The following is a 23,444-nucleotide window of genomic DNA, read 5'->3' on the forward strand; positions in this document are numbered from 1 at the left end:
TCAAACCCAGTTGTTCAGCTCAGTCACAGCAGCACCATGGTAAGAGCGTGGTATTAACTCTGACAGTAACAGTGAAGGAAGGAGGCGAAGGAGAGTTTTAGGGATGCAGGAGAGCTCAGGCGATAGGAGGGAGTTAGTGAGAGACGGAGGAGGCCTTTTGAAAACTAATTACCTGAATTTAATTTTATTTAATGGATCCTAGTCATAATGTTGTTTTCAGAACACATTGTCTCCTGTAGGAGTGCCAGTACTGTACAACTTACATAACCTTGAGGACGCTCATAATCTCTGTTTTCATCTTAGGACAAGATTATATTTTGTGGTTCTGGAGTTTGTCGAAGGTAATGACGACGCCGGCAAGCTGGAGCACATTGGTCATGATTTTCCTCGAGTTAGAACAACGACAGATGTTTGTTGTTGGCGGGAGAGTAACCAGGACAAGGTGTCATCCGTCAGCACTGGACCACTGTACCTGAAGTGCTCCCTCATCTGGCGCTTTTGATGCGACCATAAGTGATCCACTGTCTTGATGGTGCTAGTTGAAACCACACTAGGGATGCAGTCATATTTATAACTAAACAGATTATGAAAACATAACTTATATTGTGATCGTAAAAAAAAAAAAAAATATGCATATATATATATATAATCACTGTAGGTGCGCGTGATCTAGGTATATGCTGATCATATATATATATATATATATATATATATATATATATATATATATATATATATATATATATATATATATATATATATATATATATATATATTGATTGAAAGAAAAAAAAGTTCCAAGCGCTCGTGTAATTCACATCTTCAGGGTGAGTACAGACTAGAACTTCGTGTTTTTTCTTTCCTTGTGGTTATCAGCATATACCTAGATCACGCGCACCTACAGTGATTTACTTGCATATATATATATATATATATATATATATATATATATATATATATATATATATATATATATATATATATATATATATATATATATATATATATAAACAAGTATCTTGCAGAGGAGTGCGGTGGTCGAGTGGATACTTATCTTGTCTCCTGTCCTAAAGGTCGGTAGTTCGATCTCAGGAACTCCTAGACCATTCCGCTGTAAACGGGAACTGAACTTTACGCTGCCTCCTTGTGTACTGAAGGCTCAGTACACAGTGTGCAGTGTCCACACACTGTCCCTAACGGACAGTCATGCCCGTGTTACCCACATTTATTTTTATCTTACAGAAGAAGAGTAATGTGTTATTTTTGGTGTGGTTCATGTTGTTCGCCAACGCCGCCCATGAGGAACGCCTGCGGCTGGGTGAGTACATCGCTGCCTGCAGTTATGTGTACGATATCACTTTCCTCTTAACACCTTCACTTGATAACTTAATTTAACAACAATGTAATGTTAGGACTTGGGCACGTAGAGCATACTTCAGTATACTAAACTAACTTAATATATTGTACACAATACTGTAGCTTCTGTACTTACTAACTTGTACTTACTTATTACTGTATAATGCTGTAGTGGATATAGTTTTGATATTCTCTAAGTTACCACTGTACCTACATTTTATATGTTGCAGATAAAGCGAAACTCTTAATGCTGCAATCGACAGTTACCAAGACGTCCATAATAGGAGTCATCAACACGGTGCCTTTCTTGTGTATAACCTCCCCGGCCCCTGTTGTTGTTGGTAGTAAGTTGTTCACCACCATCGTTCCTTACTTCTGTGTCCAGTGCCGGATTAAGCTTAATTGGGGCCTGAGGCACAGATCAACTTGGGTCCCCCTACCCTCAAGGTATATATATATATATAGTATATATATATATATATATATATATATATATATATATATATATATATATATATATATATATATATATATATATATATATATATATAGCAAGAACAAAATATACCCAAATTTATCAATGATTTCATCAATATTAAGTTTCTGCAAAATAACACATTCAATGTTCATAAGAGACAGAAAATTGAGACGTTGCTAGGACATCGTTGAACGCAGTTCATGTTTTATACGCTTCAACTTCGAGAATGTTTGGATTTGGGGGTCCCTTAGAGTCGGGGGGCCTGAGGCCAGTGCCTCAAGTGCCTCGTGGTTAATCCGGCACTGTCTCTGTCGAAACTATGTCCATGGTCTCACACCATACCTGTATTGTACTGGTCATTGAGACGCCACACTTGTATTGTAGTAGTCACACTGACACCTTTGTTTAACATCTTTATAGACGATTTGTTTAATATGGGGAGTTCAGTCAGGTCTTGACACTGACGGTGCTGTCACTGATCACTGCCACACAGGACAGAGGTTCATACACAAACGATAATGGAATAGTTCTTATTCATTAGTGTATAATTCGCCTTTTATTGTAAAGAATTTGGGTTAAGAGTTAATGTTGTAATGACAGAAGTAATGGTTGTCTCCAAACTGGTTATGAATCCTACGATAAAGATTATGGTAGGCAACAGGGAACTTAAACAAAGAGAAAACTTTGTGTATTTGGGAAGTAGCATTAGTTGTGATGGTAGATGTAAGGAAGAAATCAAAACAAGAATGGGGTAAGCAAAAAACAGCATATAATAATCTAAATAACACAAGAAAAAGAGACATTAAATTAAATTTGAGAAAAAAGCTGATAAGATGTTCTGTATGGTCAAGACTGTTGTATGGGTCAGAGGCATGGACACTTTCAGCAGACACCAGATGGAGGTTGGAGGCCTTTGAAATGTGGTGTTATAGGCGAATGTTAAGAGTAAGTTACACTGAGAGGATATCAAATGAAGAAAATACTTGAACTTTATAGAACAAGGATAATGAGGTACTTTGGTCATTTAATTAGAAGATAATAACAGAAATATTAATGAGCAAATTGAGGGTAGGCGGGCCAGGGGAAGACAGAGACTGGGATGGTTGAACAAAATTAAAAACTGGGTCCCCAGAGAGATACCAAACCTTAGAGGATTGGTAAGAACTGCCTGAGAACGTTTAGAGTAGAGGACTGTGGTCACCAACCCTCAGATATGATAATGGTACTTTGATTTATTGTCATATTACATATAAATGAGATAATTGAGGACTAATCAGTGTGGATAAACTGCCAGAATATCTCCAATGACTCATGATGCAGTGTAGTAGTTATTGTGTCACATTCAACAATATAATGTTCAAGTGTATGTTTTAAAGGTCTATCACAAAGTTTACATGCTGAGTGTTCCGGTATGGGTACAGCGCCACTAACTTGCCAGATGTGTCTGTATCCTAACCTAATTCTGGCCACGACTACATCACATTGTCTGGTTCTGTCCTTATGCTGGTCATACCGGTACTTCTTGTCACAAAATTTATCATATTTACTAATGCTACAACTACCAGGTCTCTCTGCGTTTCTCGGTTCCTCTATATCAGAGTTCATGATTTTAAACTGTATGTTTTTAAGTACAGCATATGACAGGTCTGGGTCCCGGGCTGCCTCACTGACCAGTCTATCAACTATCACAATTCCTAATTCCAACATGGGATGGAATCCTCTCAACTTTAATGAGAGTGTTGTTCTCCTTAGTAGTTTTAAGCCTCACCAGATCAGTGACCCGCCTACGAAGCCACGTCCTATAGAGTCCTTTGTGGGAGGATGGAGAGATGGTCAGGCTTACTTACACAGGATCTCAGCCCAGTTTGAGCTGTAGTTGGGGGACCAATTTTCTTCAGTACTTATCGTGGTCACTCTGACACCATGTACAGTATATATGGTCACTGTGGCACCATACCTATAGTGGTCACTGTGACACCATATATGTAGTGATCACTGTGGCACCATACCTATAGTGACCACTGTGGCACCATACCTATAGTGGTCACTGTGGCACCATATATGAAGTGGTCACTGTGGCACCATACTTATAGTGGTCACTGTGGCACCATATATGTAGTGATCACTGTAGCACCATATATGTAGTGGTCACTCTGGCACCATACCTATAGTAGTTACTATAGCACCATACCTATAGTGACCACTGTGGCACCATACATATAGTGGTCACTGTGGCACCATACATATAGTGGTCACTGTGGCACCATACATATAGTGGTCACTGTGGCACCATACCTATAGTGACCACTGTGGCACCATACCTATTGTGACCACTGTGGCACCATACCTATAGTGACCACTGTGGCACCATACCTATAGTGGTCACTGTGGCACCATATATGTAGTGGTCACTGTAGCACCATACTTATAGTGGTCACTGTGGCACCATATATGTAGTGATCACTATAGCACCATATATGTAGTGGTCACTCTGCCACCATACCTATAGTGGTCAATGTAGCACCATACCTATAGTGACCACTGTGGCACCATACATAGAGTGGTCACTGTGGCACCATACCTATAGTGATCACTGTGGCACCATACATATAGTGGTCACTGTGGCACCATACCTATAGTGACCACTGTGGCACCATACATATAGTGGTCACTGTGGCACCATACCTATAGTGACCACTGTGGCACCATACATATAGTGGTCACTGTGGCACCATACCTATAGTGGTCATTGTGGCACCATACCTATAGTGGTCACTGTGGCACCATACATATAGTGGTCACTGTGGCACCATACTTATAGTGGTCACTGTGGCACCATCACTGTGGCACCATACATCACTTATAGTGGTCACTGTGGCACCATACATATAGTGGTCACTGTGGCACCATACTTATAGTGGTCACTGTGGCACCATACCTATAGTGGTCGCTGTGGCACCGTTCGTATAGTGGTCACTGTGGCACCATACCTGGTCACTGTGGCACCATACCTATAGTGGTCACTGTGGCACCATATATGTAGTGGTCACTGTGGCACAATACCTATAGTGGTCACTGTGGCACCATATATGTAGTGGTCACTGTGGCACAATACCTATAGTGGTCACTGTGGCACCATATATGTAGTGGTCACTGTGGCACAATACCTATAGTGGTCACTGTGGCACCATACATATAGTATGCTGCAGGTGTTTCGTTATTAAAGATTTAAAGAGAAATATAACATAGTTTTCCTTTTGTTGTTCTGTAGGAAGCTTGCCAAGGAAACCATTGAGGGAACTACTTCCTCTGAATGACCGTGGAGCCTCACTGGGAGGGAACAGTACTGAGTCAGATCTACACAGCAGCCTTCTGGAGGTGGAGGAGGACTTGCCTGGCCGCGCGAGGTTCGGTATCACTCTGGTAACAACCGTGACGTCAGTGTTCTCCTGTACCTCCGTCTACACCAACACGGACTCCACCGTCACCGTCAGTGTTCTTGGTGGAGTTGGCCTCGACGCCCCGCCCTGCGAGTGATGATGATCCTTCCATTTTTGTGTTCCGAAATGCAGACGAACCTGTACCAATGAAACTTAGCTTAAGCCAGAGTTAATAATCCTGGAGAGGTTGCACCTGCTCGGGGTGATACACTGGCTGGGGTGACTGAGTCTAATACTGTAACAGTCTTGGTACTCCACCAGTCTATTCCTCATTCTGAAACCTCTAGATGTTTTCTTTAGAACATTGACCTAAAGTTTGTAATGTAGTCACCTTGTATCCATTATATTAAACATGTAGTTGCTAATGTTGTTTGATTGTTTTACTGTTCGTCAACAGCGATAGCTCTTAGGGCCGTAGTCCTGTTAGCTTGGTATCTTGTTCTTATTGGGATTCTCCTGGATTTTCCACTTTTCTTGTTCTCGTTCTTGGCGGTTTTCTGGTTCTGGCTGCTTTTCTTTCCTCACTTAGAGAAGCGCATCTCTTGCTGTGCTTCACCTCTTCCTTCCATTTGGGACACTCCCGGTCAAAGGAATGGTGAAGACCGCCACATTTCTTCTTCTCAGTCTTACAAACATCGTGTTAGTGTCCAGAAGACGCGTACCTGGAGCACACGTCTTCTGGGGCCTTGCACTTCTTGGCTGGATGACCTTACCTTTGACACTTAAAGCATCTGGTAGGTCGTTATGTGTATGGTTTCACTGGGACGGTGTCCCATCACAGCGTGATCTTTTCTGGTAGGTTGTAGAGGAAGCTTACCGCGGCGGTGGTAGTTTCCTCGGCAGGTCTTGTCAGTTTTCGTGCGATGAAGAGTTCATTTCCCAGAAGTTCCTGTATTTCATTTTTCTCCATCTGCTGTATCTCAGCATGGGAGATAACTCCCCACACCGCGTTGTCATCAAACCTAACGTCCACCTGAAGTGGGACTTCATTGATGACTTCCACGTCCCGTAGTTGTACCGCCTGTTCCCAGTCACCGAAGGTAACCATGAGGCTGGCGGAAAACCTTGTTTACCCCTCGATCCTTGAAGACGTGAAAAACTTCTTCAGGACGAGGAGGTTTATCTTCTCAGGAAGGTTGGATATTGGCGGGGAAAGCCTCATCACCTTTACTTGCCCTTCATCCTGACAATAGTATACAGTAATAAAACTCATAATATATCTCTATGAAAATTAATTACATTTGCATTTAAGTCTTTTAGTGAGGACGCTTCTCAGTTAAGTTAAAGTTACTGTGCTTATTATTACCTACCTGTTTTGATGCTACTGAACCGAACTTTAGAATATTCCCTTATGAACCCATGACCTAACCCATACATTCTCCTCCACATCTATAACTTAACCTTATGGAACAGGCTATTCTTGATGAGGACTCTCTATAATGCCTGTCTGACTCCCGCGCTCTCATTGAGCTTCACAAATTTTAAGTACAGTTGCTTAGAGCAGAGAATAAGGGCTCGCCCCTGACTAGTGACCTCACACCGGGGATAGAGGTTGCACATGCTGTACTTTCACTCGGTAGAAGAGGTGAGATTTGTACCTCGTTTTAGTGAAGAGGAACCTGAAGTGTTCTTCTCCTATTTTGAACACACTACCCAACTCCATGAGCGGCCAGTAGACAAGTAGGTGTTCCTGACCAACAGTGCAGTTACGGCCCTCAGGGTCAGTAAACTTTCTCTAGTTTGGGTTCCCAAAGCCTAACAGCAGCGGTGTTGCGACTGCCGAGAGACTAAGGCACAAATGTATGTCGAGTTCTTGAGGCGGAAGCAGCTTCTGTATAGTGATTGTATTACACACCCGCAAGTATACACAGTGAGGTGTACCATAGACCCATTTGGTCAGTGTGCTGTCAGGAATTCCCCAACCATGAGCTAGACCTCCGGAAGTCTGCAACAATAACATTACATTTTACCCAGTGATCTGGTCTAAGATTTCCGCTCCAGAACTTGTTTGTTCTTCTAATACTGAAGTAACCCACAGTAGGAGCTACTGACGGGACTCGTCCTCATCCATAACCTCTAGTAACTCTTTCATTTTATCAAGGTGAAAAATGGTGCCCAAATTCGATGTAAGTTCATAAAATTAAGTCAAAACCAAATTCCAATATTTCCTTTTAATTCGACATACCTCAAAACCTTGGTCTAGACCACAAATTCATCTTCCTATGACAAGTAGTAATAAACTTTTTGCCCTGTAAGTGTTTCCTAATATTTGAGATTTGCGATGGCGGCCTTCTCGGATTCGGAGTTTCCCTCAAGTGTGATTTTGGGGAACTTTACTCATGGTATTGTGTAGACAGTAGAGTAATTTTTCTAAGAAAAACAAGAAAAAAAAAACGCTTTCAACAGTTTTTTGTTTCAGTTCTATGTGAAATCCAGTTAATACCCATGTGCTATACATACTGTATACATTATATATTTTGATAAATTATATTTTTATGGCCGAAGGATGACTGTACACGCTAATGTTATCACTTCAGTATGTCACGTCACATATCTACTTTGTTTGTGTAAGAAACTATGAGCGTGTTAAAAAAAGAAACATTATTATTACTATTATTAATATTTATTAGAGGGGTCACAAATACCCATTATATAACAACCACTGACATGACTACTTAGAAAGGACGGGTGGTGGCGAGCAGACGATTAGCACAGGGGTTGGCGAGGCAGACTTCTAGCACACTGGCCCTGTAAACCCAGCAAAGGTACAATAAGCTGAAACGGACACTGTAGTGGAGGAGTTGATGGAGGTGGTAGTGATGGTGGCAGTGGTGGTGACAGACTTGTACAGCGTGAAGAAGAACTTTTCATCGGTGACCTCCTCCTTCTCCATCTCTTGTGGATTGACGTCGAGTGAACCGTAGTCGAGGTCGGGGGAGAGAGCGGGGGACCCAAGATTCAGTGAGATTTGGCGGGATCGACGAAGTCTTCTGCCCTGACAAGCAACGGCCGGTGCAGCGCCCGCTGTGGAAGTGACGTCATGATGTGAATTGGAGTTATTGGTTAAGAAACATAAAAAGAGAAAGGCTTGTTAATGGATACTCTTGTGGTGATTATGTCCCTCTTTCCCCCACTCTCTTATACTCAGAGGAAGGCAACTAGAGGCACTTGTAGTCTGTCTTCCACTCAACCAGGAACACTCACTCACTCACACAGACATATTTGTATGTACTGTACTTACCTAACTTATCTTTAGAGTACCACACCGCAGTCTCAACCTGATGTTATTTATTAATTGGTGGAGGTTGACGCTACATGTGAACCTTAGAAGTATTTTCACACACACACACACACACACACACACTTACTGAAGAAGCAGAGGAAGGGGACGATGGAGGTGATGGATGTTAACACGGTCTCAGTCGTGGTGGAGACTGACCTGACGAAGAACTTCTGCATATCTGTCAAGGAAATAACATACCTGAATTATTTTAATTTTAAAATATATTCATTTACAACTTGAGCCATAACATCGTCTAATAGCATTTCTATGAATTATTTTACATACAAAAATTTCAGTATTAGTATTTTCATGGGTAGGTTAGGTTAGGTTTGGTTAGGTTAGCGTTATGGTGGTTAATATCAAGGTGAAATAGGCTGGTGGGGCTAAGTTACAGGTGATACCACTGGGCACATGTAGGTCTGTTATCTGTGGTGGCGGGAGGCCTTACATCAGGAACCTACCCTCCCCCCGGCATCTGATGTCCCGCTACGACCTCCTGGCCACGTCACGCCACCCCAAGCCAAGCCAAGCCACCTGTTCTTAGCTGTAAATACAACACTACTCGCATATTCATTTACAAGGCGGGGGTGTCACAAATCCTGCCATCGGGAGATATATGCCAGTGGTGGTGAGGTGGTGACTGGTCAGGATGGGTCCCCCAGTCGTGATAGGTCTCGGCCCGTCTTAACCTAATCATTAGGATGGGGATCACTGGGACTGGACTCCATTACTAATGGTGGGAAGCTTAACCACATTGTCCACCACCGCGGACATCGATGAAGAAATTCAACATCGGATCAGATGTGTATCTCAAGCCTTTGGCAGACTCCGTACCCGTGTCTTCAGCTGTAGGGAGCTGAAATTATCTACAAAGTTGCACGTATATCGAGCAGTGGTCCTTCCCACCCTGCTATATGGCAGTGAGACATGGGTCACATACAGGAGGCACCTCAAGGTACTTGACAACTTTCACTAATGTAGTCTACGTTCCATCCTCCGAGTTCGCTGACACCATCTGTAGGAAGATCGAGGTCACCATTATCCATGAACAACTACGTTGGACTGGCCATGTTACCCGCATGGACGACAGTAGACTGCCAAAGCAGCTATTTTACAGTCACCTAACGAATAGCAAATGTAACTCTGGCGGGCAATTGAAAAGGTATAAGGATAGTCTAAAGACAAACCTGAAAAGTGCCAAATCGACCCCCTCACCTGGGAGACGATCACTCCACTCTGTAACATCATACTCGATTCCGGGTGACAGCAAAGTAGTAGCAGTAGTAGTGTGTGTGTGTGTGAGGAGAGGAAGGTAAGAAACATCAAGAGTGTGGCGGCCTGGACGGGGTAAGATCTAGCTTTTTTTTTTTAAGGGGGGTTGGAGGGGGTATTGCACTCACCTTTTTGCTCTGGAGGATTTGGTTCCTCCTGGGCAGCAGCACAGATCACCCCTACCACCAGGAGAAGCACTCCCACTTCTGTCAGTCTCGCCTGCAGGGATGAGAACTTGTTTATGTGCGATGCTCCACATGTCTTTCTGTGGCTACATCACTTGCTTCCTAACCTAACTTAACCTAGACTAATTTCACCTTCATCTAACTAATATAACCTAACTCAACCATTATACACACACACACACGCTGGGAACCTCTTGGTTTAGTGGGGAAATTCATGAGGTAGACGCAACACTCACCATTATCCAGGAACCACTGCCAACCAGCGCACAAATGGCTCGGTACCTCCACGCTGCCCTTGTTTATAAGCCACCCCACTTCCTGCAGCCGTCGCCGAATTAGTCCAATAAAGGGAGTAACCGCGTTTCCTTAATGACGACGTCAGCGAAAGATGCAACGCGGCAGGAAAGTCTGCTTGCAATTTACGGGTACCTGAACGTGGCAGTGAGACGTGATAAGCGACCTGAGTTCCTGCAGTCGATTTCCAGCCGCCGAGAGAAGCACCACAGGACCTGGATCTCCCGTCATGGCTGCCTGTATACGTGTAGACAAGCACATGGCGGTAATATCTTGTACATGTATCTGTGTGTGTGTGTGTGTGTGTGTGTGTGTGTGTGTGTGTGTCTGTGTGTCTGTACTGTGTGTGTGTGTGTGTACTGTGTGTGTGTATGTGTGTGTTGATAATGCTTAATATCATAAAACATGACGTTAATAAGAGAGTAACAACTAACTAACTCTTAAACTACTGTTCCAGAGGTCATCATCATCATCTTCGCCTGACGTCGTCGACCCAGCGCTCCGTACTGTAGCCTGGGAGAGCCAGTGCGGGCAGAATCAGGAAAATATCTGCCTGGTGTGTCGTAGAAGGATTAAGTGGAAGGCCAGGCATTGTTGATCGCCCCCGCTAGCTCAAGGACCCTAGCACAAGTCACAGACAGCCGAGACGGAGGTGACGGTCAGGATAGAGTGGGTCGTCCTCCAAGGGGTGAAGAGGGACATCTGCCTCGCTTCCTCCTCCCTGGTAGAGAGTCCAGGAAGGTGTCCTCGAGGTCAACCACAGACGAAGGCACAGGTATCGGCTTACATGGGCGTGTGTCCTCAAGGGCGCCCACACACAGACACAGACAGTCACTTATTGGGGAGAAAGTATTACCCCTAAATGTTACGGTACTTGTTTACAAAGCAAAAATTATTTACTAATTATCTATACGATACAATAAGACATTATACCACAGTGTAGCTAGTAAGGGGAAGGCTAACTGTCTGACCGAACATCAAACAACAACATCGTAAGGTTACAAAAAATCCAAGATACATTCCAAAGTGAACTCCAAGAAAGAATCCAAGAGAGAATCCAATCAAAGAACATTACAAGAAGTGACTCAAGATGGTAACTCGACCAACCCTTCAACAACTATAAGGCTTTAAGCGCGTATAATAGATTACTAAATACAATAGTAATCAACACAATGAAGAATTAAGCGAGCTACACCTCTCTGGCTCCCTGAGGGTCTTCCTGTGCAGGGCGCTCCCTCGGAGACTGTGGCCAGCTTGGTCAGGCCCTACAATGTCATATATAAAATAGGTGTGTGTGTGTGTGTGTGTGAAAATCGTATAAATCATCTTCTAAAACAGTTTAATCGAACCAATCAGATCTTCCCTAACTTGTCAATCTCAGAATATTATGTGTTTAGGTGAGGTTTGGGTTTTGACTTATTCGTTTTTACAATTTTACAAGAAGTGATTGATACAGCAGCCGCCATGATGGAAATAGACCATAAAGCTGTCCCAACAATTCTATTAAATTGCAGAATGTATACCGGTATGTACAGGACTGAGAAAAATATATATATTTCTCATGATTACGACGGATTTCTTATATGCAATCATGCTGGCCATAACCAATTAAATGATTCAGAAATCTTACCTACTTATTAAACCAGCTAATCATCGGAAGGTCAGGTGACACCTGCTTGGCGCCACGTCATCGTTGTTTACTTCATGAAAGGTTCACTCGGAACATTAGCTCGAGTACGAGGCTTCATAAGTTCAAACACATTGGAAACCTTAACTCATGTTGCCTCGCGGGAGATAACATTATTCAGTCCTTTTGATGAATAACTAATGTTAAAATACTCTGTACTGCACAGTCGCCAACTAAAGTCCTGCCACCTTACTTGCCTGTTGATGAACCCAGAGATTCAGACACCTGTGAAACCGAAACAGATATCTGAATCTCTGGGTTCATTAAGAGGCAGATGAGGCGACAGGACTTGGGTTGGTGACTGTACAGGTATTTCAATTACCTGACTGTAAAAGAAAATGCAAAGATTAAGGTAATTTTTGTATTGTATAAAATCTTGCCCCCAAAAAGAGATGACAAAGGTGAGGATAGGAGTAGCATATTATCCTGTCCTTTTGATGTAATACTTGTCAATAAAATAATTAAATTTCAATTTCGCATTGCTTCATGAACGACTAATGTTATAAAAGGACCTCGAACGGGGTTACTAAGTTAATCTTCAGATGCCGTGAACGAGTCAAACCTATCTTAGCTTAACTAAAGCTATGGTCGTTAGGTTAAGTTAGATTAGGTTAGGTTAGTGTCTAGTTGTTTGTTTATTATATAACACATAAAGAGAGTAGCTTTGCGGTTCTGTTCGTGGTACTTTTCCAATAATGGTTAAATTTGCATGCTGTCGACTTCGCATTAGTCTTCAAAAACGGTACAGATGTGTGCAGGAGTCATATTGCTGGAACTCACTGCAAAATTGGTGAGTCTTACATTTATGTAGCGAGCCTCTCAGAGATGTATATTTCTCTACAGTTCGTGAGGTGTAATATATGTAGAAAGTCAAGGCGGGAGTACGTTTATACAAGATTTAACATCGACGTCATCGCCGAATCGGATCCAAAGAAAAACGCTTCATCGAATCACTGACTCACTAACTCGACGCCTCTGTTTCGGGTCTAAGAGCTCGAGACTTTGTTGACACTTGCTTGACAGTGTACAACGAGACGTGACGAAGGGAGGGTGGTAGTAGGTCAGTGAGTGGATCATCGCCAGGATTTTTGTATATTTATTTTGTGCCTATGGTCATAAACACTTCATTATTTTCGAGCGAAAGTCCTGGCGTTCTTTCAGTCCGTGGCCTAGGAAAAAATGAGGACCAGCTGCTGTGTTACTGAGAAACAACAACAGGCGTTTGGGAGTTCTTGGACGACTTGTGTTTGACCCCTGTAGTAGGTCCCTCCCATGTTACTTATACCAGGACCCTCCCATGTTACTTATACCAGGTTCCTCCCAGGTTAATACCAGGTCACTCCCGTGTTACTTAATACCAGATCGAGGTTAATATTCTGCCAACACCGGCAAACGAGCTCATAACTATAGGACGGTGATTATCTAGTACAGTTTTTGATGGTGATTACGGTGATGAAAGTAATCAATTGGGGAGATCAGGTTTTCATGTTTTGATATTGAACGATATTTTTTTCGGTAAACGCTTACTTTAAAGACAGTGCGGGAGTCGAAGGTAATTTGTAGTTGCATTCAATAATTTCGATAATTCTTAGACATTTTGTATTTATTTACATTTTCCTTTTATCACCAACCGGGTTAGGAGGTGCTGGTGTCTTTATCTATGATCATAATATTGAGTGAAAAATTACAAAGGAATCCCAATTTCTTTTTCCAGTAACGATACAGTGGGCGATGACGGAGCTAAGTTGTTTGGTTTTAAGTCGTTTTTCTTATCGGATTTTAACTTGTATATATCAGCAATTTTGAAACTTTATTTTTTTCAGTGTAAAAATGTATGAATGAGATGAAGCTACATATTTCATCACTTTCATCACAATTTTGGGGAATGTATCTTTTATGTGGTACGTGACACCGGAGACACGTTCCTACCATCAATATTAGGAATTTCTTCATAGAACAATAAAGCTTTTTTTATATTTCGTGGACGTGGGGAAAACGTTTATCATATTATCATTTACAGTACGTCTTAGAATGTCTTTATTTTTGTAAGAACCTCGCAATCTGGAGAACGGTTACCCACATAAGTTAAACATGGCTGGTAGAAGCAGCTCCTCGGCAGACAGAAAACGTAAACATTGTCCAAGTGATGTAGAGTCAAACATATTCCCCGTGCACTTGTTCGTCATTCTCACGACGTAAGAAAACTTTATTATCAAATCTAACGAGAAATTTCCTAAAGTTGGTGCTCTGGGGGCGCCGTGGTCGTCAAGTATCATCTTCTTTTTGTGACTTATATTATGGCCTTTTAGGGATGAAAGCGACGTGCTTAAAATGCGGGAAGCCAGAGCCCTAGGAGTCGATGAACACAGCAACACAACTGAAGACTTAACACACCGCTATCCCTTCGATGTACGCGCCATGGGTATGGAGCACTTCTCACACTAACTATAAACTCCCGGCTGGAGGTCCTTCCCTCTTACACTGCACCTTCGTCCCTAACGACCTACACCCAGTCTTGCCTGTCCCAGTCTGTTGCCTCTGTGGCCTTGATGAAACCCTGATACGGGGTTCCTCTCATGCATGTCTCTCCATGGCTCAACCTTACCCCACCATGACAGGTCAGTGTGTCGCAGTGCCACTTTTCAAGAACATCACTGTGCAGTATCAACCATCTCAGGTTTTCGTACCAACTAGTGGCACCGGACACAGTTGCTTGCCTCCACAGCCGCCACCTCCCACTGATGACTCGGGTGTGGGTGTCAGAAACTGCATGTTGAAAACAAAAGCTCAGACTTGCTGTAATTTGCTTAGGTCACTCCGACCTCTGCACACCATAACACGAGTTTCAGCTAGGAAATCTCTTACTAGGAACTGTCCTTACCAACTTCGGTCACGTTTAGTTGTTCCACAGCAGCAGGAGAGTCGAACAGTGCGCAGGCGACCCAGGAGATTAACGAAACGAGTCAATAGAGTCGTGACTCCTCATCCATACCAGAAACGAAGAAAGGAGAACGTGGAGAGACTTCAATGTCAGCTCCTGCAGCTTCCTGGTGAGTGTACTGCCGAGCTTCTTCCTTATTTTTCTTGTAATATTTCACTTAACAAACTGATACCACCATTAACTCGCTCATTTGATGGATGAAGAGGTGTCATGACTGTCTACCTACAGCACCTACATGAGCTTAATACAGTACCCACGCTCACTACTCCGCAGGTGATGGGCAGGTAGTGAGGAGCGCGAGTCACCTGAGCTCTGACCAGCATGACCTGGAGTACTTTGATGCTGAGTACGAGGAAGTAAGTCGCGAGAGTAAGATATTTCTTCAGTAAAATAAGTCCTTCTAATTTACATTGGTTCAGTGTGTACTGTACAGTCACTCAAAACACTGTCTGTACTTGGGGTGATTAATCAATTTTAGAATGAACACTGTGACTTCTATTGTCTCGGCAGAGTTGTCAAAATCCTTCGTCCGTTGTCATATTTTCTCAAAATTTTGTATAGATAATCTTTTGAATGACTGTACAGTTGCCCACAGTTCCGCCTGGTACAGTGGTTGGCGCGTTTTCGGAGATGTGGCACCTCTGTGTTTGTTTACATTATAGTCTTACTCCCGGGGTGGCCCTAAAGAACCTCTCACTAGTAGCCAGACTAAGGATGGTAAATAAACATTGCACTTTACGTCAACCACCGGCCGGGTCCTTGGTAGTCAGACCGGTTGAGGGGCGTCGACAGGTTAGGTTAGGTGAGGTTAGTCTCATCCCATCCACTTATAACTGACCCCTACCCCACATGTAACTCACCCCCCATCACTTGTAACTCACCCCTCTTACTTGTAACTCATTCATCCCACTTGTAACTCACCCCTCCTACTTGTAACTCGCCCATCCTATTTGTAACTCACCCATCCTACTTGTAACTCACCCATCCTACTTGTAACTCACCCATCCTACTTGTAACTCACCCCTCCCACTTGTAACTCACCCATCCTACTTGTAACTCACCCATCCTACTTGTAACTCACCCATCCTACTTGTAACTCACCCCTCCTACTTGTAACTCACCCCTCCTCACATGTAACTCACCCCTCCACCACCAGGACGTCATGACTTATCTACTGGGGGTTGAGAAGCGTCACGTGAGAACTCGGAACTACTTAGTGAGTCATCCGTCCGTCAACCAGAGGACCCGAGCCATCCTCGTTGACTGGCTCATCCAAGTCCAGGTGGGTGAGCAAAGTGTACCTGTTGCTAGAATGCTGGGTTTTGTTTATAACCCGTGACGGTAGAACTTGGTAGAAGACGCTGTATCGGTAGTATTATTCCTTTGGTTGTGAATTGTTGCTTTATCTTTGGTTGTAAGTTGTTGCTTTACCTACAGAATTCTTTGTTGACTTGTTGTTGTATTTGGTGTTAATGTGTTACCGTACCTGAAGAGTTACCCTTTTATTAATTGCTGTACCCGGCGTTGAGGTGTTTTTGTGCCAACAGAGCTACTTGGATGTGGCCCAGGAGACTCTGTACCAGTGTGTGGCATTGGTGGACCGGGTGCTGGAGGTTCGCTGTGTACCGGTTCATAGGGTTCAGCTTCTGGCCATCACTTGTCTCCTCATTGTTTCAAAACTCGAGGAGAAGAAGCCACTAGAGGTGAGGGCATTGGGTTTGGCTGGCTTTATGTGGGGTTGAGTTAAATTGAGTTAACTTATTCTACGAGATGTGAGAGGAAGAATTAATGCACGTAAGTTACAATAGAGTATTGACTGCTAAAAGAAGCGTTAAAATTGTACTGAAATTACAATAATAAACCCATTTCTGGTCTTAAAGTTAGATATTAAATCCTGTGAATCTGATAATGTGGACATGAGCTTCGTCCAGTGTAAAGTGACGAGATATGTCCCATCCTGGGCATTTAGATTAGCTCCCAGTCTTAAGGGGTTGTAGTTCAACGGGACCCCATTCCTACTAGGTCCCAATTCAAACAGTTCAAGTTTGATATGTACTCTTGACCTGACGTGCATTCTCACCCAGTCGTCGGAGCTGCTACAACTGACCCTCAACTCATACACCCACGAGGAGTTGCTGTCCTTTGAGCGGCAAGTGCTGAAGGTGGTACAGTTCCAACTGACCTACGCAGATCCCAGCCTCTTTCTCAACTACTTCCTCTTCCTCACCTGTAACCTCCATGATCATCTGGTGAGTACTGGCTCCTACTTGCGTGTATACATATTCCTTGGGTATACCATATACCTTAGTTCTCCCTCTTGAGATATATAGCGGCTGGCGTGTCTTCATGTATGTCTGTAATCATGTTTATTTTAAAACTCTACCTTTTATGTTAAGATAGTTTCATTCCAATCATTTTTGGCAGAGTTATGATCCTTGGTTGGGTAGCCATAATCATTATTTTTTTTAAGTCATAGGTTTATCGTTTTCTCTCAAAGAATGATTGATAAAAGAAAGTGAAGTAATGGCGGTTGTTTTGAGGGGGACTAATGTAAAAGTCTAAGTTCTTCTGTTGACCCTAATTTAAAATTTGTTCTTATAGTTTCCTATTTATATTTTTTCTTCATATTAAACCAAAACCAGGAAAGCATGTCATCTTAACACCATGAATCTTATTTTGGTAGATAAATAATTTCTTTTCATTTCTTTTATGTAATTAATTTATACCCTGTATATCAATTTCGCTTATACTGTACATTAATACACAAATTGTAGAATAAAGCAAATATAATAGTCGGTACCGTATTAATGGATCTCATTCAAGGTAAAAAAAAGTACATGAAACTGTGAGCATAAATTGATGGTGGTTGTGGGTGCTGCTGCAGGTGGTGGGGTGTTGTGGGTTCCTGGTAGAGATGGTGTTGGTAGAGTCGTGGCCACTGGAGACCCGGCCTTCACTCCTGGCTGCTGGTTCCCTCTATGGTTCCCTCAAGATTATCCATGGTAACATAGCTGTCTCCGCTCTCTTTCTCCTCATGCCATCGTACTTCAGGTTAGTTCATGGACTACGTGGTTCACTCCGTTCACTTGAGCGTCGCAGCCAGGGCCTAGAGCAGATAATTATCAATGCAGCTGATTTGCTGGCAGAATGAGAGGAGGTGCGTTTGTAAATCTAGAACTCTCCATTAGTGAATTATATTTCTTTATATTCAACAATTGCAAGTAATATTAACAATTAAATGTTGATCTATAATCATATTCGAAGCCGGAGAAGTAAAAATTAGCACGTGAAACACATTGATAACGTAGATATCTTAAAGCGATAAAGAAAAACTTAAAACGACCAGCGACGCTTAATATAACACCACGCCCTCGTACAGTCATCTGGCGTGAGTCAACCAATCTCGAATTCCTTTGATAAGGCTCGGTTACAAACTTGGAGCTAATAGACTATAAAGGGATTACCCAAGTTTTGTAGAACCACTTGAGGCTCGTGCAAGTACTTCAGAATAGTTGTAAATTACTTTAGGTGCTGACTTAAAGGTGTGACACTAGTACTTCAGGTTAACGGTGCAGAATTGCCAATTCTCTCATCTGAGTTTCTTTAATTTTTCAGCCAAATTAAACTTTCCTATTATTTTACTTAATTTATTGAAATGACTAATAATCAGTTTTAACCAAAATTTGGAACCCATTTCAACTACTGTATTTTGTTTTAGAAGTACTTAATGCAGAACCAAACTTGCACGTACATTATTTAAACTAATTAACTTTTTTTTACAAGTTCATTATTTCTCTCGTCTACGACTATATAATACAGTTGGTCTTAATACAATAGATATCAATTTCATTGTCATGTTATTAATCTGGTAAATCAATACATTGCTGAAAGGTCTTGCCTGTCTCTCTCTAATTAATATATTGTATTGACTTTTTGAGACAATCAAGTTTTACTGACTTCAAATGGTAATTGTTCTTATTTTGTGTGTGTTATCAATCATCACCATCACAACCACAACTGCTACCATCATGGCAACCACTACCACCACTATGGGTGTTGGTTGAGACAGTCTGGGGGAGGAGGTGGTGGTGGCTACCAGCCTGCGTATGCTGGAGGCGCTCTCCAATCGGAGACACTCCCCTTTCAAGGTCAGACTTACTCGCCTCTATTGTCACCACCTTAGCAACATCAGAAAGGGTATCAATCTGTATATTTTATGTAGTTTTATAAGTGTGTTTATTAGAGTATTTTACTTTTCTTGGGTATTTAAATCATTAAATACATATTTTTACATAAACTTTTTTAACCTTCAATATATTTGTGCCATATAATACTTGCTGCTTCAGTCTACTTGGGATGACTTCCTTTGGTTCTCAATCAAGAGGTATATGCGCATCCTTACGTGTGGACTACATTAGAAGCACTGCTCCACCTACAATAACTGACCTGGGTGTGGGTTGAGTGTGTTTTCCATTCATATTATGTGTTAAGAGTTTTCCATATTTATTGCTGGTGCCCTACATTGTCCTCTTGTGCTTTATGATGTCCCTTGTACCTTTGATTCAGGGCGCAGAAAATAAATACTCGAGCAGGTCCCGTTACCAGGCCCTGGCTCAGCACCCCAGCCTCTCCTCAGAAAACCTTCTAATCGTCATCGACCAAGTCAGGACAAGACTTATTGAACTGCGAGGCGAGAACACCATCATAGTTAAGGACAAGAAGCTGACGGACACAACCAATGCTCCCAATCACACACAAACCAGAGCCATAGATAAAATAAACAGTGAAATTCAACTTGACGGAGAAAGCGGTCATCAGTCTGGGATCAAATGTGTGGGTCATTTTGTATCTGATGATGAGGAGGAGCATGGAGAATGTAGTACCAGACACCCAAGAGACGAGAAAGTGGAAGAAAGTGAAGATTCTGACAGTCAAACGTGTGTGTGTTGTGACTGATACTGACGATAATTTGATAAAAGTTGTGCATATGACTTTGGTAGACATTAACCTGTTCACATTATTATTAGTTTGAATTTGTGAGATTTTTAATGTTTTGATACAAGTTATGTGCAGATTTGGCAACCATCTTGTGTATATAGCATGGTGACGTATGACCATGTAGTATTATACTTTACATCATTGTCATTCAGTACTGCAAATGCTAAAAATTGCAAGTCTTCATAATCTGATAAAAAGTGTCCCTGTGTGTGAGTTTGAAGTTTGTGATTGAAATATCTTGTGCAAGTAGTGTTTTGCGAGTTGAGTCAAGAGAAGCTAATAATCTATGGACCATTGATGAACACACTGACTTAAGGTTATAGAGCTAGTGAGACTTAACAAAACACGCTGACCAACGTCCAGTGGCAGACCGTCCTTACTGGCCCAACAGCTACTGATGAAGATAAACTATGCAGCAGTGTCGTCTTGCACTCTTGATAAACAAGTAGTTCCAAAATATTGTTACTATTTTTAGTAATTCAATGTTTGCACTAGATTTACTTGTACAATATTCTTAGGACAATTTTTGTTTTCTGGACTAACTGTTCATTATTTTTGTATTCGAATATTTTGTCTCTTCATATCAGTTTTTGCGTTGGTTTTGCATTTAGGTATTTAAACAGTGGTACATATTTACATTGAGGGGTTTAATAAGAATTTCTGGACCAGGCTATATGTACACATTTTGTACTAGTCGTATACTAGAATCGGTGTAATAGTTTATATTCCAGAGCATTTGCTTCAGACTATTTTTGCCAGAACTGTCTGCAGAGTTTTGGCCCCCACTGGTGCATGGTGGCCAATATCTGTCACTATTTGCTGCAAGAAGTGTGAGTGGGGAGGCTATCAGGTGTGGTAATGCTGAAGACAATTTCTAAGCCTTACCTAGTCTGTCCAACACCTATGCTCTGTGTATAGATAAAAAACAAACAAAAATATTTATTCTGTTATTAAGAACTTTTCTTTTTTCACATTGAAATGTATTATTATATATTTCTTATTTTCCAAGCATGGTCGTCAGTACAGTAGCTCCAGTACCCATAAAAGTACAAGGATATCATACATATTCTACACAATTTGTTATGTAAATATAACTTAAACTTTGAGTCTGATCTCTAGTCGAGCTTCGTTAGACATAGCATGGCTCAGTCACTTGACTTACTGTGAGCTTTACTGAAAAATTGATAAATTTCTACATAGATTGTTAAATTGCATAAAAATACTGTTTGTGCATTTGTCAGCGTCAGGATGTAGTAGATGACGTTGGTGTAAGTCATTATGTAGATTGTAGAGTTTTTAGAGCACTTGTTTTATTTAAGACTTGTTCCTCACGAGCAATTAGCAGGGTTCTTGAGATGTCTTTTACCATAATTATTGATATTCACTTCATTTTCTTAAGTTTCTTTTCGTCTGTTGTACCTTGGCATGTGTGCAAAATCTATTTTCTTTCTAAATGACTGTCTTTTTACTATCCTTCCCCTCCTTATTCCTGCATCATACCAACCCTTATCTCCTCCTCTTTCCTACATTACACTGTCACTTATCCTCTGCTGATCTTCGTCTCCTATAATAGTGTTTCTTCTTTCCTGCTGTTTGTTTATTGAGACAATTTGTTTATAAAGTACATGATTGTTGTTAATATCACGTGTTTATTGGGTTGTGTGTGGATGATGTAGTTTTACCATCAAAAACTGAACACATAAAATGAACTTAAATTAACCTTAGCCCCTCCCCTGCTTACCTTAGCCCCTTAGCCCTCCCTGCTTACCTTAGCCTCCTCTGCTTACCTTAGCCTGCTTACCCAGCCCCTCCCTGCTTACCTTTGGCCCCTTCCTCGCTTACTTTAGCCCTCTGCTTACCTTAGCCCCCTCCCCTGCTTACCTTAGCCCCTCCCCTGCTTACCTTAGCCCCTCCCCTGCTTACTTTAGCCCCTTCCCCGCTTACTTTAGCCCCTCCTCCTACTTGCTAAGTGAATCCTATTAATTTCCAAAATGTCTGACCGAGCAACTGTGTCTAACTTCTTTGTTGGTCTCGTTCATTCTTTCTTCCTCCTGAGACCCGGCTAAACTGTACAGTACTTCACAAATGCCCGCTAAAACAATGACAGGTGTATTAGTCCATTGAGTTTACTTGTTTCTATTTAACGTTAATATCAGACTCAGTGCTATTCTATAAATTTGTAATTACAGTAAATTCAGTAATACAATTAAACAATTTTAACTTATTCATAAACTAATTATTATTATAATTAAGATCAAATATAAACTATTTAACTTGACTTTATCCAGAAACCAAATCTGATGTCAATTATATTATCATATTAATAATCCATCACCACCATTTACACAAGTAAATAAAAAAAATCGAGTTACCCGACAATGAATAGTGAATAATTTAACTGTTACGGGAATCCATTACTCAGGAATACCACCCTATTTTCAAGGCTCCTACGAGCAAGTTATCTCTCATTTAACACACGATAGATTTCTGGTGGAGTAATTTCCACATAGGATTCAATTCCTCAGGACAATAATACAGTACTGTACAGTATGTCGATTCTAAAAGAGATTCTTCATATTTGGATTTGTTTACTAAACATTCGTGTCATGATTGTTAATGGCACAAATTTGTTTCCTTAAAAGAATGCTTTGTTATGCATTTTTGTTATCTTACTTTTAATAAGACTGTAAGAGTGATTTATCAAAAATATACGAGGTGATTTGGGAGGCTCACGTCTCATGGTAGAAACACTACATTGTGTCGTGTTGTTTATATATTTTCTGTGATATGTTTTCATTTTGTGTTTCTGTGATACTTCAACAACTTTGAAATATTTTATTGATACAAGTGTTTTAAGATAATGTTTTGAATGTATCCTGTGATAAGTCATTAAAATAATGAAAATATATAGTTCTGAAATATGTTTAATTCAGATTTACCATACACCGTCAATCCAGTTATGATGAAAATGGGATGTGGAAGGAATTGCATGTTAGTGGCAATATTACTTGGTCTTACCTGAATACAGATACACTATACTCTCGTTAATTTGGATCATTATAAATTGATTACGGCTTAATTCTTATATTTCCTAAAAAATTAATTAAATTACTTGAATTCGGTAAGAATCTAAAATAACCGAGCGGTTCCGAAAAATCGTGAGGCAACCGGCTTGAAAGTCAGGCCCGTCGATTCAACTGTGCTCTTGCAGTCTGTTTTCCACTCAACCAGGAACACTCACTCACTCTGCTCATTCATTCTAACAATTGCCATCTCAGAAAATAACGGAAATACTCACGTGCCTAACCTCTCGTATCTACCACGCTACCATTGATCCATTGTATAAATTCTATTCTAAAGAAAGTTTGGGTAGTGGCAGCAGAAGGTATAGTATAGTAATTAAACAAGTGTGTAAGATTAGACAAGGATGTGATTTTCTCAGGTTTGTAGGGGTATCGAAATATTTATGTTGTCTAGCACTCAGGATGGAAGGAAACTCTAATGTGGTTT

General features: G+C 41.4%; 2 protein-coding genes across 2 annotated transcripts; one reads left to right on the forward strand and one right to left on the reverse strand.

Annotated features, from left to right (window-relative positions):
- LOC121858104 lies at positions 1-5,639 on the forward strand. The gene is made up of 4 exons (XM_042354339.1): positions 1-39; positions 1,243-1,318; positions 1,587-1,700; positions 5,106-5,639. Exons 1-4 carry the CDS (start codon positions 37-39, stop codon positions 5,369-5,371), a joined length of 459 nt encoding a protein of 152 aa, XP_042210273.1. The 5' UTR covers positions 1-36; the 3' UTR covers positions 5,372-5,639.
- A 2,236-nt stretch (positions 5,640-7,875) lies between these two features.
- LOC121858105 lies at positions 7,876-10,338 on the reverse strand. Its single transcript, XM_042354340.1, has 4 exons — positions 10,251-10,338; positions 9,958-10,048; positions 8,643-8,735; positions 7,876-8,298 (listed from the first exon to the last, which is right to left on the reverse strand). The coding sequence occupies exons 1-4, from the start codon at positions 10,251-10,253 to the stop codon at positions 8,009-8,011; spliced, it is 477 nt and encodes a 158-aa protein (XP_042210274.1). The 5' UTR covers positions 10,254-10,338; the 3' UTR covers positions 7,876-8,008.
- Between the last annotated feature and the right edge of the window lie 13,106 nt (positions 10,339-23,444).

Source organism: Homarus americanus, unplaced genomic scaffold (assembly GCF_018991925.1).
Source record: "Homarus americanus isolate GMGI-L3 unplaced genomic scaffold, GMGI_Hamer_2.0 scaffold23743, whole genome shotgun sequence".
Taxonomy (NCBI): Eukaryota; Metazoa; Arthropoda; class Malacostraca; order Decapoda; family Nephropidae; genus Homarus; species Homarus americanus.

Bases quoted from the DNA above. Each gene is read 5' to 3' on its own strand.
- LOC121858105 (XM_042354340.1), bottom strand. The intron at 8,736-9,957 runs GTGAGTGCAATA...TTTCCTTGACAG, and splicing joins AAATCCTCCAGAGCAAAAAG to ATATGCAGAAGTTCTTCGTC. The intron at 8,299-8,642 runs GTAAGTGTGTGT...TCACTTCCACAG, and splicing joins CCCCTTCCTCTGCTTCTTCA to CGGGCGCTGCACCGGCCGTT.
- LOC121858104 (XM_042354339.1), top strand. The intron at 1,319-1,586 runs GTGAGTACATCG...TATATGTTGCAG, and splicing joins TGAGGAACGCCTGCGGCTGG to ATAAAGCGAAACTCTTAATG. The intron at 1,701-5,105 runs GTAAGTTGTTCA...GTTGTTCTGTAG, and splicing joins GGCCCCTGTTGTTGTTGGTA to GAAGCTTGCCAAGGAAACCA.